Source organism: Bubalus bubalis, chromosome 3, assembly GCF_019923935.1.
Source record: "Bubalus bubalis isolate 160015118507 breed Murrah chromosome 3, NDDB_SH_1, whole genome shotgun sequence".
Taxonomy (NCBI): Eukaryota; Metazoa; Chordata; class Mammalia; order Artiodactyla; family Bovidae; genus Bubalus; species Bubalus bubalis.
In genome coordinates this window covers 64,106,479-64,125,219 of record NC_059159.1, presented here as the reverse complement: position 1 = coordinate 64,125,219, position 18,741 = coordinate 64,106,479, and the positions used below count along the sequence as shown (strand labels likewise).

Below are 18,741 nucleotides of genomic sequence, written 5' to 3'. Positions count from 1 at the left end.
GAAAAATATCAATAACCTCAGATATGCAGATGACACCACCCTTATGGCAGAAAGTGAAGAGGAACTAAAGAGCCTCTTGAGGAAAGGGAAAGAGGAGAGTGAAAAGGCTGGCTTAAAACTCAACATTCAGAAAGCTAAGATCTTGGCATCTGGTCCCACCACTTCATGGCAAATAGATGGGGAAACAATGGAAACAGTGAGGGACTTGGCTCCAAAATCACTGCAGATAGTGACTGCAGCCATGAAATTAAAAGACACTTGCTCCTTTGAAGCAAAGCTATGACCAACCTAGACAGCATATTAAAAAGCAGAGACATTGCTTTGCCAACAAAGTTCTGCTTAGTCAAAACTTGTTTTTCCAGTAGTCATGTATGTATGTGAGAGTTGGACCATAAAGAAAGCTGAGTGCTGAAGAATTGATGCTTTTGAACTGTGGTGATGGAGATCTTGAGAGTCCCTTGGACTGTAAGGAGACCAACCCAGTCAATCCTAAAAGAAATCAGTCCTGAATATTCATTGGAAGGACTGATGCTGAAGCTGAAACTCCAATATTTTGGCCACCTGATGCAAAGAACTAACTCATTGGAAAAGACCCTGATGCTGGGAAAGTTTGAGGGCAGGAGTAGAAGCAGGTGACAGAGGATGAGATGTTTGGATGGCATCATCAACTCAGTGGACATGAGTTTGAGCAAACTCTGGGAGATGCTGAAGGACAGGCAAGCCTGATGTGCTGCAGTCCATGGGGTTACAAAGAGTCGAACATGCCTTAGCAACTGAACTGAACTATAACCAAAAGCCCAGAAATAAATTACTGGTACCTTTGGAATATACTCTTCTCGTCTTTATAATTTTGTTAACAAATAGTACATGAATTTAGTTCCCAACATTTATTGAGAGAAAAATTGTGAATTCTTTACATAAATCAGTTCACTTCCTTTAAGAGTTAAAACATTTGTGTACAAACTCTTCTTTTTATTTTACTGTGCTGAGCAGCATTGTTTTAAATCTAACACCATTTTATATCATTTGGTCTGAAAATTATTTTACTTACTTAATAATATACCTTGACCGTTGATGCATATCCGGTTATACAGATCTGTACTTCGTCTTTTAAATAGTTGCAAGATATTGCATGGTACTTTTACGTATTGGAGAAGGAAATGGCAGCCCACTCCGGTGTTCTTGCCTGGAGAATCCCAGGGATGGGGGAGCCTGGTGGGCTGCCATTTATGGGGTCACACAGAGTCGGACATGACTGAAGTGACTTAGCAGCAGCAGCAGCAGCAGTATGTTATTATCGTGTTCTGTTTTCTGCTATTATGAGGCATTTTGATTAAAGTGGTAGTTCTTAATCATTACAACATTTTGCTATAGTGGGATACATTTTGTTGTAAAGGGATACAGCTTGCTCAGCTGTATCCCTCAAAGCTCCTGACACACAGGGCTAGGGCAAGGCCTGAGAATTTGCATTTCAGACAGGTTCCCATGTGTTACTGGCATCTAGGGGCTTCACTCTGGGAACCATTGTGGTGAGAATGTTGAGGCTGGTGTCGTGAATGAGCCTGACTGGTGGAGGTTTGAACGGCTGAAGGATAGGATGTGCTTGTGAGGGCCACTGTAACTGTAAGTGAGAAGAATATTTGGAAGTGGGATCACAGGACACTAGTGACCTGTGCTCTACTTGTCTGTGTTTGAGAGTATCTCTATTGCAGGTAAATTTTGTTTTTGTAACTGGTGTATCTATTTATGGCAGATTGGAAGATAGGATCACCATTCAACAAAATGAACTTTCTGAAGATAAAGCCCCGAGCAGTGTGGATCACCTTAGTGAGGTTCATGTAGGTGAGCATCACAGCATTGGCCTGATTACTTTCTCAAAGGTTGTTAGCATACCTGTTCCATTTGGACTGTATGTTAATAGAGAGCATTGCTTACCATTCACCTTAATCACTTAAAAAATGTTACAGGCATAGTGCACTGGACTCTGTATTTATTTTTTATTACATTTTTGGGGTAGAGTTGATTTATAATACTGTATTAGCTTCAGGTGCATAGCCTAGTGATTCATTTTTTTAATTTGCAGGTTAGATTCCATTATAGGTTATTACAAGATACTGGGAATTGTTCCTGTGCTAGACAGTAGGTTCTTTTTGGTTATTTATTTTGTGCAGAATACAAAATGAATAATAATAATAATTGTTAATGATTGATAAAATATATCACTATATTGATAACTATATAATTATTACAATAGTTATATAATTATTATAATTAATAATAATTAATCCCATACTCCTAATTTGTCCCTCCCCATCCGTCTCCCTTTTGGTTTATACATGTTTGTTTTCCATGTCTGTGAGTCTGTTTCTATTTTGTATATAGATTCATTGGTATTATTTTTTGGATTCCACATATAATGATATCATACAGTATTAATCTTTCTCTGTCTGACTTATTTCACTAAGCATTATATTGTCTTAATCCATCTATGTAGCTGCACATGGCAGAATTTCAATCTTTTTTATGGTTGCTGTACTCTGCATTTGTAAGCCTGTATTGTTTGTCAATGTGGGCAATAAAACCTTTTTGATCAGTTATCTTACTTAATGTTCAAAACAAAAAGAATTGCTTGCCAAAGCTAAGCCATTATCTGAGGACATTAAATAAGTGGTCTTCTTATTTCTAATAGTATTAATTAAAATATAAGAAGTACAGTTTTTTAATATCTTACCTATAGAAATGAAGTTGAACTGGAACTATTAAGTATGAGTGTTTAAACAGTATTTTCTCACGTGTCTTTGGATTTGTGTCTACATTTTCTAACTTCTGATATAATGGAAGTATTTAACAAATTAAATCTCCTTTCTGATAATAAAACATACCCTGGGGTTGAAGATTATTTGTAAGGTAGTGAAATCACATACATATTTTGATTTTGGTTTTCTGATAGACATGGAGTTTCTTGCCTATAATTCATGTTAAATACTGAACTTTTTCATTATCACTTAGAAAGCTGAGTATTGTATAGACTGTTCATGTAATCTTTCCTTTATTCCACAGAACCTGGAGTGGATGATTCTCCACCCTCTAAGCGCGATATAGATAAATCTATGCAACCAGAACCATTTTTCCATAAAGTGGTTTATTCTGAGCATCTGAAAGCAGTTTCTCAGGTTCAGTCAGTTCTCTGTTCACCAGAAGAATCCTTTCCACTTCGATCTCACTCTGATTCACCACCAAGAAATAAAAAACAGAATTCCTTGCTGATTGGACTTTCAACGGGTCTATTTGATGCAAACAACCCAAAGGCAAGTATGTTCCTCAAATGGAAAACTATCCATTTGATAACATTTCACATTTATTATTTTTCTTTGATAAACTATAATATTGACGGTGTTTTTCTTTTTATCTATTTATTTTTTTACTTTTTGACCCTGACATGTTGCATGTGGAATCCTAGTTCCCTGATCAGGGGTAGAATCTGTGCCCCACTTCAGGGGCATCAGGGAGCCTTAACCTCTGGACCGCCAGGAAATTCCCCAAAGTTCTTTTTTTTCAATGTTAAGTCATTCTGTGCTTGTCCTTTTTTCTGTTAAAGGAAATTCTTCTTAATCTTTGGAGCCTAACCTCCCTCAGCCTCTCGAGGAAGCTGTCTCTTTTTTCTTCTCTGGCCTGTGTTGTGAACTTCTTTCTCTGAGATGGGCCATTCCATCCACACCCACACTCTGATGGTTCCCATCGTGAACGGTAAACTTCCATGAGCTCACATCCCCCTCAGCTCACACCCCACAGCTTTTTGTTGTGTCTTTGCTTTTTCCCCTCTCCTCATTTCCCAGTACATCATAGTGTGGCTGTGAGCCACTCCTCCATTGAAGCTGCTGCTGCCAAGATCATCACTTACCAGCAGATCTCCTATGCTCTTTTCTTTCAACAGTTGAAATATACTCTTCTTTTATAATTATTTTATCTGTTGCCTTCTGGCATATCTTGTGTCACTCTCCAGTTTCCTTTCCTTGACTGCTACTAACAGATCTCCTTAAGAGGGTGTAGATTCTTTTGTCGTTGGGTGAATTGTTCTGTCAATGTCAAGAATTAAGTCCAGTGTTGGTGTTCATGCTTTCTTTGTCTTTACTGATTTTTTTTTTTTTTTTTGGTCTTTAATACTTTCACATTAACTCTTAGTTGCTGAGAATAGAATATTGAAATTTTTAACTAGTATAATCATGTGTTTCTTCTTTCAGTTCTGTCAGCTTTTGCTCTATGTATTTTGAAGCTCTGTTATTGAGTGAGTAAGACTTTAGTTTTGTTCTGTTTTCTGGATGAATTGATATATTTATTGTTAGGAAGTCTCTCTGTGGGATAGTGTGATTCAAGTCTTCTATATCCTTTCTTCTCTTTCTGTTTGTTTATCAATTACTGGGAAAGCACTGTTGAAATTTCCAGTCAATTGAATATAAATTAATAATATCTTCTTAATAAATTGACCCCTTTATGATTATGAAATGACTCACTCTATCCCTAGACCTACACCTTTGTTCTGAAATATACTTTGCCTCCTGGTTTTAATATAGTCATTCTAGCTTCCTTATGCTTAGTGTTTACAAGGAACAGATTTTTACATCCTTTATTTTTTAATTTTATTTTTGTGCAAGGTTATTTATTTACTTATTGGGTGATCTGGGGTTTGTTGGTACACACAGGCTTTCTCTAGATGTGGTGAGTGGGGACACTCTTCCTTGCAGTTCGTAGACTTCTTATTACAGTGGCCTCTCTTGTTGCACAGCACAGGCTCCTGAGGCAGGCTTCAGTAATTGTGACACACAGGCTTAGTTGTTCCGCATCATGTGGAATCCACCCAGACTGGAATCGAACCTGTGTTCCTTGCATTGGCAGGTGAATTCCTAATCACCGGACCATGATGGAAGTCCCTACATCCTTTCCTTTTAATCAGACTTATTTCATATAGATTTTTTGTACTTGTCATGTAGTTGAGTCTTGCTTATTAACCATATGACAGTCATTTAATCAAAGTGGTTGGGTCATTTATATTTAATGTAATTTTTGACATTATCAATATGATTGAATTAAACTTATCATTTTGCTATTTGTTTTCTATTTGTCTCGTTTCTTTTTGGTTCCTTTTTTGCTTTTATTCTCCCTTTTTGATTGAGTTTTTTAGTGTTTTATCTCTACTGTTTGCTTTTGGTAGACTTCTCAGTTTTCAGTATACATCTTTAGATTATCACGGTCTCTATTCAAATAATATTATGCCACTTCATTTATAGCATCAGAACCTTACAACAGTACATTTCCATTTCCACTCTCTTGCCTGTCCTTTGCCTGTGGAATTGTCATGTATTTTATTTCTTCATGTATGATAAATTCCATAATACATTTCTATATTTTTGCTTTAAGCATTCTATTATCTTTTAGAGAAAGTAAAAATTATGACAGGAAGTCTTTTATATTTACATGTTAACCATTCTTCATCACTTACTGTAGAATTTGAAGATATTTGGGTTCAGTTCCTGGGTCAGGAGAATCCCGTGGAGGAGGAAATGGCAACCCACTCCAGTATTCTTGCCTGGGAAATCCCATGAACAAAGGAGTCTGGCGGGCTACAGTCCATGGGGTTTCAAAGAGTCAGACACAGCTGAGCGACTGAGCACATACACATTATTTTTCTATCACTTTAAAAAATTCGTTAACGCCTCTTAGGTAGCCCTGTTGGTAATGAATTTTTTTCAACTTTTATTTTAAAACATTTTAATTTTACTTTTACTTTGAAGGAGCATTTCCACTAGATCTAGACTTAGACTGTCTTCTTGGCTGCATTGTTTCTGATAGGAAACACCATATATAAAGTGGCAGCTTTCATAAGACAGTTATAACAGTATCAGTAGAATTGAAAGTGTAACACATAAATGATTATTGAAGGTAAATTTGTAATGAGTCAGGAAAAAGTAGTTTAAAGATGAGATCTTCTCACAATCTGAGGTACATAAGGATAGACACTAGGTTGCCCAATGGAAAACCTGCTTGTCCTTCCCACTGCTAAGTTGCTTCAGTCGTTTCCGACTCTGTGCAACCTCATAGACGGCAGCCCACCAGGCTCCCCCGTCCCTGGGATTCTCCAGGCAAGAACACTGGAGTGGGTTGCCATTTCCTTCTCCAATGCATTAAAGTGAAAAGGGAAAGTGAAGTCGCTCAGTCATGTCCGACTCTTAGCGACCCCATGGACTGCAGCCTACCAGGCTCATGGGATTTTCCAGGCAAGAGTACTGGAGTGGGGTGCCGTTGCCTTCTCCGGTCCTTCCCACTAGACCTTCCTTATCTAATGGGATAGTGAATAAGGGCTTGAGAGAGACCAGATGTGTTCCACTGATACTTTCTCAAATGGGGAGTAGAGTGGAAGACTGATCTCTATAAAAACTTGAGAATTTCTTGCCTTGGTACAGCAAATACAGAGTCAGGGGAAGTATTAATGTACAGTTCACAAAGAGCACAAGTGCCTTAAATGTCTTCTTTTGATTTGCTAAACTATCAGTTCTTAGATAATGTCCATAATTTTTGCCTTTGTTAAGTGTTCATGATGTTTTGATGTTTTAATTCCATTTTTAGCCTTGTTTATGGGTTGAAGTGAGCAAATATTTGTAGAAGCTATTTTGAGGGTTTAGTGTTATAGTTGAATTGCAATAGGTAGACATTAAACAAATGTGCTCATCATGAACAATTTTGTAGTATAGTTGGGGAATAATACATAATTTTATATGAAAAATACTATAGATGAAAAACTGAGTTGATAGAATTAAGTAGCATTTCATGTGAAGTTCTAATTAGTGTAACTAGCACTTAATTCATTCACTTTTTACATGGTTGTCTTCATTGTCAAGAAAAAATAGAACCAAGGATGAGAAATCCAAAAGAACTGCATTTTTAAAAATGTTTTGAGGTTTTCTAAAACTTTGCTTTCCATAAAGATGAGATCTTCTCACAATCTGAGAGGATTTATAATGGTACCAAATGTTAGCTGCATAAATTATGCTACAAAAAATTGTGGAAAAAATTAGTCTAACTAGAAATGAAGTAAGATTTCAGGCAACATGTTCTGGATTAGTAGCTATTTTCAGGAGGATTTCTTTCTGTGGATGTCAGAACTATAGAATATTATTGAAACAGTATGAAAAAGATCTAGTAGACTCAGAATTACAGAACTAAAAGTGTTCCTATATAAAATTCTTCTGTATGAAGATGAATGAAGATGAATATCCTACCAGAAACAGTGATAGTCTGTCAGAAAAGACTGTGAATATTAGGATTTTAAATACAGGACCTGTAGGAACTGTTGGATTGATGAGTGTGTAAACCTGTTCCGAGAGGTACATACCTCTTGAAATTTCTTTCTAATTCTGTTATTTTGTGTTGGGCTATGTAGTTTATTTAATGAAGTTGATTTTAATGAAGGAAACTAGAATTGAGGTGATTTTACCAGGGCTAAAATTTATTTCAGCTTAAAAAATACTGTGTCCCTTTGTGTGGTCCCCTTGTATTTAAATATATAATGCATATATGCTGTTTGTTTTTATTGATCAGCATGTATCTGGGTAAACTGTTACTGGCTGCATGTTTTGCAGCCTCTGGGTTTCTAATATACATGGCTCAAACCATTAGAAGAACAAAGAAGTCAAGTATAAATTCTGCTGACAGTACCATTGTTAAATATTTTAACCAGGCAGTATGTATCTGTACCATCTTGTACCATATAACCATTTTTTTCCTCTTGTGTGCTGTAATATGTAAATTATCTTCAAATAATAGAAATCTATTCTTTTTTATTCTCAAAAGCAGTTTGTACCAGTAGATTTGGCCAAGTACATACCTTTTCTTACTCAGTTAACATTGTGTGTTCTGCACAGTCTCCTATCTGGTGTTTGAATCTTATCTGGGCCTTAACAGTCATGTTTCAGGTCTTACAGATCCTGTAGGGTTGACCCAGCCCTGAGACTGACTTCTCTAGATGTGTGTATCATAGCCCTGTCTGTCCTTCACTCTGATTGTTGAGAGTGCTGGACAGGGGCTATTCCTATTATTCTGGCTGTGTGCAGCACTAATTCACATTTTAAGTACCTCCACTGTGCTGTTCTTTCTCATCTCAGTGTGCTCAGTTCCTCTTCACCCTGTTGCTCCTGGTGCTTCTCAGCGTGAACATCGAGTGCCTGTCTTTCCAGCTGTCTTTTCTGGTGGGAAGGGTACCACTCGCAGTCCATTGCTCAGGGAGGCAATAGTGGGAATTTCTTTGCTCTAATTGAAGGCCTCTGATTTAATCAGTGTTGACCAGTAAGATAAAGTAATAGAAAGGGTAACCAGTTTGTGTGGGATGGTGCTTAGCCAGTTTGGACAAAAGCACACAGAGCATCTTGGACAGTGTACATTTCAGAAAGTGAAAGGAAGAATCAGCAGACATGCCATGGCAGAGGGATGGAGAGCCGTGAGTGAGAAAGTCCTGACCCAGCTCCAGCTCCACTCCACGTGTGCTCCCCAGATAAAGACCCTCTGTGACTTATAAAGGCCACTTCTCAGAGAAACCCAAGCAGAACTCACTCACAGGCTTAGTTTCATCTTTGATAAAATACTGAGCTAAAGTTTAAGAGAAGTAGATTCTCAGCTTAGATTGAGAAGCTTTTAGCTCTAAACGGGTGGTTGATGCATATATATATATTATTACTAGCTCCAGTTTTCTAATTTTTTCCTCTCATTTTAATTTTCTCACTGTCTCACTCCTAATAAGAAATCTGTTGCTTTTTTTCAGATGTTGCGGACATGTTCACTTCCAGACCTCTCCAAACTGTTCAGAACACTGATGGATGTCCCCACTGTGGGAGATGGACGTCAGGACAATCTTGAAATGGAAGATGAGCATGTTAAGGAAGGGCCGTCAGACTCTGAGGACATGTGAGCACAAATACCTTTAGATACCAACTCTAACAGAATTTCTGAGTGTACACATGTTCTAGCAGGGTGACCCCGCCACACTTTTCAAGCATGATCTGTAGCTGACCTTTCACTACTCCTTTAACTTTTTAGAACGTATTTAAAGTACAGTGAAGTAAACTTTGGTATGTGTGTCTGCCTCTAAATACTGTAAGTTAACTTCACTTGAGGAATGTAAGGACATGGTCACCATTGTGTTCTCCGCCATTTTTATTCTTTTTAGTTTTATTTTTTATTTATTAATTTTAATTAATTATTCATTAACTTTAATTTTATTAATTAATTTTTGCCTTTGCTGGGTCTTTGTTGCTGCACGTGGGCTTTCTCTAGTTGTAGCAAGCAGGGGCTACTCTTCATTGAGGTGTGAGTACTTCTCATTTTAGTGGCTTCTCTTATTATGGAAATGACCTCTAGGGCCATGGTTTCATTAGTTGTGACTCATGGGCTTAGTTGCTTCACAGCATATGGGATCTTCCTGGACCAGGGATTGAACCCATGTCACCTGCATTGGCAGTGGATTCTTAGCCACTGGAGCACCAGGAAGTTCTCTGTGTTATTGGGCCCTGAGTACCCATCACAATGCTTGACATGGCTGGTGCTTCACTGAGTGAATGTCAATAAGCTGATGACTGTTTGTAGTGTGAGGCCACATGGTGCAGGGACTGCAGTGGGAAACTGGAAAGCGCTCACTGCTCTTCCCCAGGGAGATGCCAGAAAGCTCTGTCCACACATCTCTGCTGGGTGTGACTCCAAACCACAGCAGTGGGGAGTTAGCAGGTGGAATGGGGTGTGTGTGTGTGTGTGTGTGTGTGTGTGTATGTGTTTGCATACACACACACATACTCCCCTGTGAGTTCTACATGTAACTTAATTGCTTTCACAAAATTCCCTCCTTATTGATTCCTGATGAATCTTACTTAAGCCTGGAGGAAAATTTAACCAACACTTCTAAAAGCGGCAGGAACTGGCAGTGCTTAGACAGTAACACCCTTCACCTCGCCTGATGCCAGTCAGCCTGCTCAGCATCTGACACATGCTGCTGACCTTTTGGGGAAATAAAACCAGAGAGGTTGAGAAGTGTATTCAAGTCATCAGGAAAGTAGGTTGCCAAATGTTACTGTTTTTATTATTTATTTTTTGATCTTTTGAAATTTCAGGCCAGTTCAGTTCAAGTCACTCAGTCGTGTCTGACTCTTTGTGACCCCATGGAATTTAAGTTTCTCCTTTTTACCTCTGCCTTTCCATAGAAAGAATGTATGTTTTGATCTGATTGAAAGCTTGGTACCAGTCTCACAATTTTTATCCCTATAATTCTTGAGCCAAGACCACTGTATCTGATGCATTTTGTTTTTTCTTTTTGTTTTTCTTAAGGCTTGCCTGTTAGTTTTTAAATTTTTTTTTTTATTTATTTTTTATTTTTTTAAAGGGAAACACATGTATACCTGTGGCAGATTCATTTTGATATTTGGCAAAACTAATACAGTTATGTAAAGTTTAAAAATAAAATAAAATTTAGTTTTTAAATTTTTAACCAGACTTTATCTTTTCAAGGTTGACTTTTGAATTCCTTGGTGGTCCAGTGGTTAGGACTCCACGTTTTTACTGCCGGGGCCCAGGTTTAATCCCTGTTTGGAAACTAAGATCCCACAAGCCATGCAACATAGCAAGCAAAAAATAAAAGTTGACTTTTTTTCATATAGAGTTCTGTAGATTTTAGCTGGTACCCTCAAAATTTGGAAGAAAAGTCGCCTTTTTATCTTTGCTTCTGCTTGGCTATGGTTGCTCATTAAGCACTTTATGTTGTATTTTTATTAAGCCAGTTGGAGAACAGGGCAACATTTCAGCACCTCTGTGGTTGACAAAATCCTGGGTAACAGTATTCTTCCAAAAAATTTTTGTAAGTAATCAATTTCTATCGGAGTAGCTATAGCTTATTTACGGATATTCTTTTAATTACTGGTTGATAATTTTATTTTCAAAGTTAGAAGCTTTTAATATTATTTTGAAAATTTGAAAACTAAGTTTTTTCCAAGAAAGTTACTCCATATATAGGGAAATTTGACTTGACATTTTTCTTTGGGAAACATATTTCTTGATCCAAACTTTATATGTTCATTTATCCAAAAAATCTACTAAAAAGAAAATTCAGGACCAGATTTTAAAGTCCCCAAGACAGTTTTTTCAGTGCTCGTATCATAAAAGATCTTAATCTTCTTATTAAAAGGGAAAAGTTGGCTTAAAATTCAACATTCAAAAAACGAAGATCATGGCATCCGGTCCCATCACTTCATGGCAAATAGATGGGGAAACAATGGAAACAGTGACAAACTTTATTTTCCTGGGCTCCAAAATCACTGCAGATGATGACTGCAGCCATGAAATGAAAAAATACTTGCTCCTTGGAAGAAAAGCTATGACCAACCTAGTTCAGTTCGGTTCAGCCGCTCAGTCGTGTCCGACTTTTTGCAACCCCATGAATCGCAGCACGCCAGGCCTCCCTGTCCATCACCAACTCCCGGAGTTCACTCAGACTCATGTCCATCGAGTCAGTGATGCCATGCAGCCATCTCATCCTCTGTTGTCCCCTTCTCCTCCTGCCCCCAATCCCTCCCAGCATCAGAGTCTTTTCCAATGAGTCAACTCTTCGCATGAGGTGGCCAGAGTACTGGAGTTGCAGCTTTAGCATCATTCCTTCCAAAGAAATCCCAGGGCTGATCTCCTTCAGAATGGACTGGCTGGATCTCCTTGCAGTCCAAGGGACTCTAAAGAGTCTTCTCCAACACCACAGTTCAAAAGCATCAATTCTTTGGCCCTCAGCCTTCTTCACAGTCCAACTCTCACATCCATACATGACCACTGGAAAAACCATAGCCTTGACTAGACGGACCTTTGTTGGCAAAGCAATGTCTCTGCTTTTGAATATGCTGTCTAAGTTGGTCATAACTTTCCTTCCAAGGAGTAAGCGTCTTTTAATTTCATGGCTGCAGTCACCATCTGCAGTGATTTTGGAGCCCAAAAAAACAAAGTCTGACAACTGTTTCTACTGTTTCCCCATCTATTTCCCATGAAGTGATGGGACCAGATGCCATGATCTTAGTTTTCCAAATGTTTAGCTTTAAGCCAACTTTTTCACTCTCCTCTTTCACCTTCATCAAGAGGCTCTTCAGCTCCTCTTCACTTTGTGCCATAAGGGTGGTGTCATCTGCATATCTGAGGTTATTGATATTTCTCCCGGCAATCTTGAGTCCAGTTTGTGCTTCCTCCAGCCCAGTGTTTCTCATGATGTACTCTGCATATAAGTTAAATAAGCAGGGTGACAATATACAGCCTTGGCGTACTCCTTTTCCTATTTGGAACCAGTCTGTTGTTCCATGTCCAGTTCTAACTGTTGCTTCCTGACCTGCATATAGGTTTCTCAAGAGGCAGGTCAGGTGGTCTGGTATTCCCATCTCTTTCAGAATTTTCCACAGTTTATTGTGATCCACACAGTCAGAGGCTTTGACATAGTCAATAAAGCAAACACAGATGTTTTTCTGGAACTCTCTTGCTTTTTTGATGATCCAGTGGATGTTGGCAATTTGATCTCTGGTTCCTCTGCCTTTTCTAAAACCAGCTTGAACATCTGGAAGTTCACGGTTCACATATTGCTGAAGCCTGGCTTGGAGAATTTTGAGCATTACTTTACTAGCGTGTGAGATGAGTGCAATTGTGCGGTAGTTTGAGCATTCTTTGGCATTGCCTTTCTTTGGGATTGGAATGAAAACTGACCTTTTCCAGTGCTGTGGCCACTGCTGAGTTTTCCAAATTTGCTGGCATGTTGAGTGCAGCACTTTCACAGCATCATCTTTCAGGATTTGAAAGAGCTCAACTGGAATTCCATCACCTCCACTAGCTTTGTTCATAGTGATGCTTTCTAAGGCCCACCTAGACAGCATATTAAAAAGCAGAGACATTACTTTGCAAACAAATGTCTGTCTAGTCAAAGCTATGGTTTTTCCAGTAGTCATGTATGGGTGTGAGAGTTGGACCATAAAGAAAGCTGAGTACCGAAGAATTGATGCTTTTCAACTGTGGTGTTGGAGAAGACTCTTGAGAGTCCCTTGGACTGCAGTGGTACCTAGCAGATTTGCCTGGTATGTTAGTATGATAATGAAATGCTAAACTAAATGCTCTGAGAAGGATGATCCAAAAGATTAAATACTCTCTCTCTTCCTCATTCTGATGAGATCATGACATTTGCTTTTCTGTAGCTGCTGCAATGTCAAAGTATAGGTGTTTGTACACATAAGTACAAAATAAAGATATTTCTGCATTAAAAATTATTTTTCTGTTAATGAAAGTTTTGTATAAGGTCTCATAATAATATTATTTTAATTCTTCAGTATAAACTTGTTTATTTCATTAGAGTCTAAACTTCAAGAAAGGCCTTCATCAGTCTTGTGTTCTGTTTAATATTGCTTTTCTGCAAGTTGAAATCCTCAATATGGGTCCCTCGTCTTTCAGAGGACTTCATGCATCTAGCATTCGAATTAACTCTTAGTCTACAGGTTTTTCCATTTGCTTGCCTCAAGGAGAGAGAGCAGCTCCTCAGGAATGGAGCTGCTGAGTGCTTCTGGGATCTTGAAGAAGTGAGCAGAAGGCCTAGCACTAAGTCTCGTATTTGTCATTTATTGACTGTCTGGCTTTGACAAGTCACTTGAGCACTTTGATTCATAGTTCTCATGTTTCTAAAGTGAGTTTTGTGTGGATAAAATTTAAATAATAGGATAAACCGCTTTAGAAATTAAGGCGTTATATGAATGTAAGGTATTACTTGTGTAAATCAGTTCATTTCCACATTTGTAATTGAATGAAAGCAGAAGAGGGCATGACCCCTCACCTCCACCCCAGTGAGGTTGGTGCGTAGCTGTCATACATCCACACCAAGATTTTGCTGAACCTTTAAAACTATATGAAAATAGAATATTTAGTCTGGCCCTTAAATGTTGAAACATTTTTTAAAACTTAAGGAATTAATAATGTTGATAGTTACATGATTCTCTTTGATGAATCAGGACAGCTTTATATAAGCCATCTTTTGGCTTATGTATTCCAGAACATGTGTTGTATACTTTATCAGTTGTGTGAATACTTAGTTCCTTTGTTAAATACTACTAATAGGTGTTTTCCAGATCACGAGTATTTTAAGTGGAAAGGAGTGTGTGCATATCGAATTGAAGTAAAATTTCAGAATAAAGAAGAGTTTTGGTGATATTGTAGTTTTTAAATTACAGTGTGTTTGAAGAGGCTGACACAGACTTACAGGAGCTCCAAGCCTCCATGGAGCAGCTGCTGCGGGAGCAGCCAGGGGAGGACTACAGTGAAGAGGAGGAGTCGGGCTTGAAGACCAGTGATGATGCCGAGCAGGCCGCCAACGGCACGGACGCGGGCGAGGAGGACGACAACCCCAGCAGCGAGAGCGCCCTCAATGAGGAGTGGCACTCGGGTGCGTGGTGGCCCTGACATTGAACAGAGTGTCTCTCTCTGACCTCTGACACAAGCCACTTCCAGCCTTGAATAAGACTGACTCTGCTCTGCATCCCTGACTCTCTTTCTCACAGTGTGCATGCATTGTTGCTCCATTTCTTTTCCACTAAAATATGGCTCAGTGGTAAGGAACCCACCTGCCAGTGGAGGAGACGTGGGTTCCAGCCCTGGGTCAGGAAGATCCCCTGGAGAAGGAAATGGTAACCCACTCCAGTATTCTTGCCTGGGGAACCCCATGGACAGAGGAGTCTGGTGGGCTATTATAGTCCATGGGGTCGCAAAGGACTGGACATGAGTTAATGACTAAACAATAACAACAACAAAGTATGGAAATGCTTTTTTGAAGCATTTTTATTCTGTTATCCTTCACTTCTTGACTTATTTTCCTGGTAATAAAAATGGTAACTTAATTTTCTTAGCTGTTTGTGTTTTACAAAGGGCTTCCACATATAGTGCTCAACCAGCAGGATTAAACTAAACACAGTTTTTAAAGCCTTGATACTTTGTTTTTGATTTGCAAACATTCCTTATTCATATCATTGACCCTAAGATGCACAGAAAAATTGTGTATTTAAACAGTGATTTATTTGAGAAGAACAGATAATGTGAAAAGGAATAATATTGTATTAATTTTCCTTTTATTATAATTTTTCAAATTACTTTGGTTGAGCATGTACATGACATAAAACTTACAAAGCACTTATAATCCTTTTTAGATGCTTTCCAAGTTTTATGATACGTATCTTAGGTCATCTGCATGCTCTTTCATGTTTTGCCCCATATTTAATATCAAGTTTTTAAAAATAGTAGTTAGGATTGGTTGCTTCAGTATAGAATATATGGGTATGCTTTTTCCTTTTTTTAAAAACTCAAGTAGCTGACATCTCTTAGAATGTTTTTATTCTTAATCTGATTTACTGCTAATGTCTGTGAAAGAAAACATTTCTAAAGTATCATTGTTATTAAGACATTTATATATACATATGTTGGTTAACTATATACACGACAAGTATTATAGTGACAGAAACTTTATATTGAAAGTATATTGAAAGTACAAGTAGTCTATCCCAGTCACGGGAGTAGAATCAGTCATGGCAAGAATTATTTTATTCAGTCTTCTAAATCATGAAATGTCTTCTTTTTATTTATGTGTTTTAGATAACAGTGATGGGGAGATAACTAGTGAATGTGAATACGATAGTGTCTTTAATCATTTAGAGGAACTGAGGCTTCACCTGGAACAGGAAATAGGCTTCGAAAAGTTCTTTGAGGTTTATGAAAAAATAAAGGCAAGTAAAATGTCAGCTAAAACATTTAATTTAATTGTGAAATCTTCTGTGTTTGAATTAGTAGTGAAATGGCAGTGATTTTTATTGATCAGTAGACTTACTGGAAATAATAAAGCCTCCAATAAGAGAAGGTTAACATTCAAATATTTATATTTGGAAATTTGGTATAGGCTGTTCATGAAGACGAAGATGAAAATATTGAGATTTGTTCAACAATAGTTCAGAATATTTTGGGAAATGAACATCAGCATCTTTATGCCAAGATTCTTCATTTAGTCATGGCAGATGGAGCCTATCAAGAAGGTAAGATTTCCTCACATCCTTATATTTTAAATAAATTTGCAAAAAATGAAATGACAAATGTAAACTGATTAGATTATATCACATGCATTTTGTGAAATATGTATTGGAATTATATTAATATCTAGTACTTTTAAGCAATTAACTGTATAAGGATACTACTTGGATTCTGGGATAAACTTTTATTGGCTTGTTTTTTAAGTCAATAATTTGCAAGTAATGTTTGAACTGAGATTTTTAAAAAGCCTCCTTTTTGGACAGCTCTAGAAATTAGAATACTTTCTTATCAAGGAGGTGGAATTAAATTTTTGACACATGTAAAATTTCTCCTAAATAGTACCAAATGTAATGTCTTCTGTTGACAGTAAGTGCAGTTCATCTATCATGATTTGAGTGTAAACCATTTTTATATTTCAAAAATATTTACTTGTAGAATCACTCAGAATGTGTTGACTTTATTAAAAGTTATTAAAGAATATTTTTTCTCATTCACTTGGTCATGGCAGAGCACTAAGCATTGAACCTAGAGACCAGAGTTATAGTCCCGATTCTATGACAAGCTGGTCATGTAACAGGAAGTGATTTATTTTGTCTCAAATTAGTTTCATTTGCTATCAGATGGAGCATGACCTCCCATCTCATGCACTGTGATGGGTTTTCAGAGTGTTTATGGAGGCTCCTGGGTACCTGGCACTTCATTTTTGTGGCCAGTGAAGGGCATGGTCTACTTACATGTTGTATACCATTTCCTTAGGAAAAAGACATAGGAAAGAAGGTGTAAAGCCATACATAAAATGCTCATCCTGAAATGTTTTCAGTGCAGTAGGGGCTAGAGAAGGGAGGTTGGATTGGGAGAAATGAAAAGAGACGTAGAGGATGTGACTTGTGGGGAAAAGAACAAAACAGCGATTACTGTGTTAGGATAGACTGACCATACTAGGAGCTTCCTGTGGAAAATTAGTCTTTGTGATGAGACACTGTGACATGTTTAAGACACATGGATGAAACCAGTGAAGGATTTAGAAGTGAAAGGACAATGTAGTGGAAGAAGCACTTTGTGGTGAGAAGTCTGGCCATGGTGCCATGTGTTGCCAGCTGCAGTGAGATGGGAAGGAGCACTTGATGGAAATGGTAGAGGTATTTGGGCATGAGGAGGTGAGAACTTGGACTGCATGTTCAGAGGAGTGCTCAGATGACATATTTCAGAGGTAGGATTTTATTAAAATATGTGGTATTTGGACTCATGAAAAATTAAGTTTGCTAAAATCGGAATTCAAGAGTATTTTATTTTGGGAGAGACTTTATAATTATGTAGACTTATTTACATTGACTATAAGCTCAGCAAAAAATCTTTCTTGAATTACTTTAATGGAGGTAAAAGTCTTGTTAAAATTCCAACTAGAAAATCTTTCAGGTACAGTAAGTAGTCTTACAGCTTTAAAACCCACTGCATTTTCATTACTTTTCTTCATAAGCCCACAGAGTAACTGCCAGGGCCATTAGTGGCAAGGAACCAATTGAATGTAAACCAACTTCCTTTATAACAGTTCGTGCTACTTGTGTGCCTGATTATGTAGTAGTTAAGAATTATCACAGATAGGCACAAACAATCATGTTTTATACTCTCAGTGGTTGCTATGGAACCTGTCAGTGGAAATTTAAGGCATCTCTTCTTTATTAAAAAAAAGAAGTCAGTGGACAATAATACCACTTAGGGGAAAAAATACAAGAACGTACTTATCCAAATAAATATTTACTATCTTCGAAGCAGAGATACAGACTTATTCTAATGAAGATACTCCATTACACAAAATATCTTGAAACTTCTCTTTCATAAATTCCCTGACATCTTATATACCATATTCTTTTGATCATCTTTCTTGATACACATCCATTCTGAGAGCTTTCAGTTTTTTTGAGAAAAGCTTAAAGTTACTTGTAATCAAGTTTAGTAAATAAAGTAGGTAATCAAGATAAATAATACGTGATCTTTTTGTTTTAAGTATCTTACCATGCAGTAATGAACCTAACTTTTATAGTGAGTTTAAAAACAGATTCTGAATATTTTGAACAAGAAAGTGAAAGTAGCTCAGTCATGTCCAACTCTTTACGACCCCATGTACTATACAGTGGGAAGCCTTTCCGTTCTCCAGGGAATCTTCCTAACCCAGGGATCAAACCCAGGTTTCCTGCATTGTGGGCAGATTCTTTACCAGCTGAGCCACAAGGGAAGCCCATTTTGGACAAGAATTCATTTCTAAAAATATTTGTCACAATTAATATTATTACTTTAAAGGTATGATTTGTAGACAGAAGTTGAGGATTTAAAATGTTGATGCTTAATTTGGCCATAGAAATTTTCATAAGATTTATTTATATTCTATCTTGTTCATCCAAAAAAGGTTTGACTACATTATATATAGTACACTGTGTATACATACATATATATACATATATACACATACATACATAGAGAAGAAGATGAAATTAAGTTAAAAACAAGTGTTTGGAAAAGTCAACATATTAGGCAAATGAGTGCAAGCAATATAATATTAAGCCAAGTTGAAGTAGGAACACAAACTCATAGTCAAAGAATCTACAATTTGGGAAAATAATAATCAGCACCAATTTGGTG

The 18,741-nt window shown here is 37.4% G+C and overlaps 1 protein-coding gene across 5 annotated transcripts in view; it reads left to right on the top strand.

Annotated features, from left to right (window-relative positions):
- Window positions 1-18,741, top strand: part of NEK1 (NIMA related kinase 1) — a 130,696-nt gene that overhangs the window by 109,489 nt on the left and 2,466 nt on the right. For 4 of the 5 annotated variants that reach the window (XM_045164971.1, XM_045164970.1, XM_045164972.1 and 1 more), the window contains 6 exons: window positions 1,754-1,842; window positions 3,061-3,308; window positions 8,810-8,952; window positions 14,265-14,476; window positions 15,676-15,806; window positions 15,977-16,109. In XM_045164971.1, coding sequence (XP_045020906.1) covers window positions 1,754-1,842; window positions 3,061-3,308; window positions 8,810-8,952; window positions 14,265-14,476; window positions 15,676-15,806; window positions 15,977-16,109 — 956 coding nt within the window. Of the gene's footprint in view, window positions 1-1,753; window positions 1,843-3,060; window positions 3,309-8,809; window positions 8,953-14,264; window positions 14,477-15,675; window positions 15,807-15,976; window positions 16,110-18,741 lie in introns of those variants that run through there. The other variant, XM_045164974.1, reaches the window with a different exon arrangement.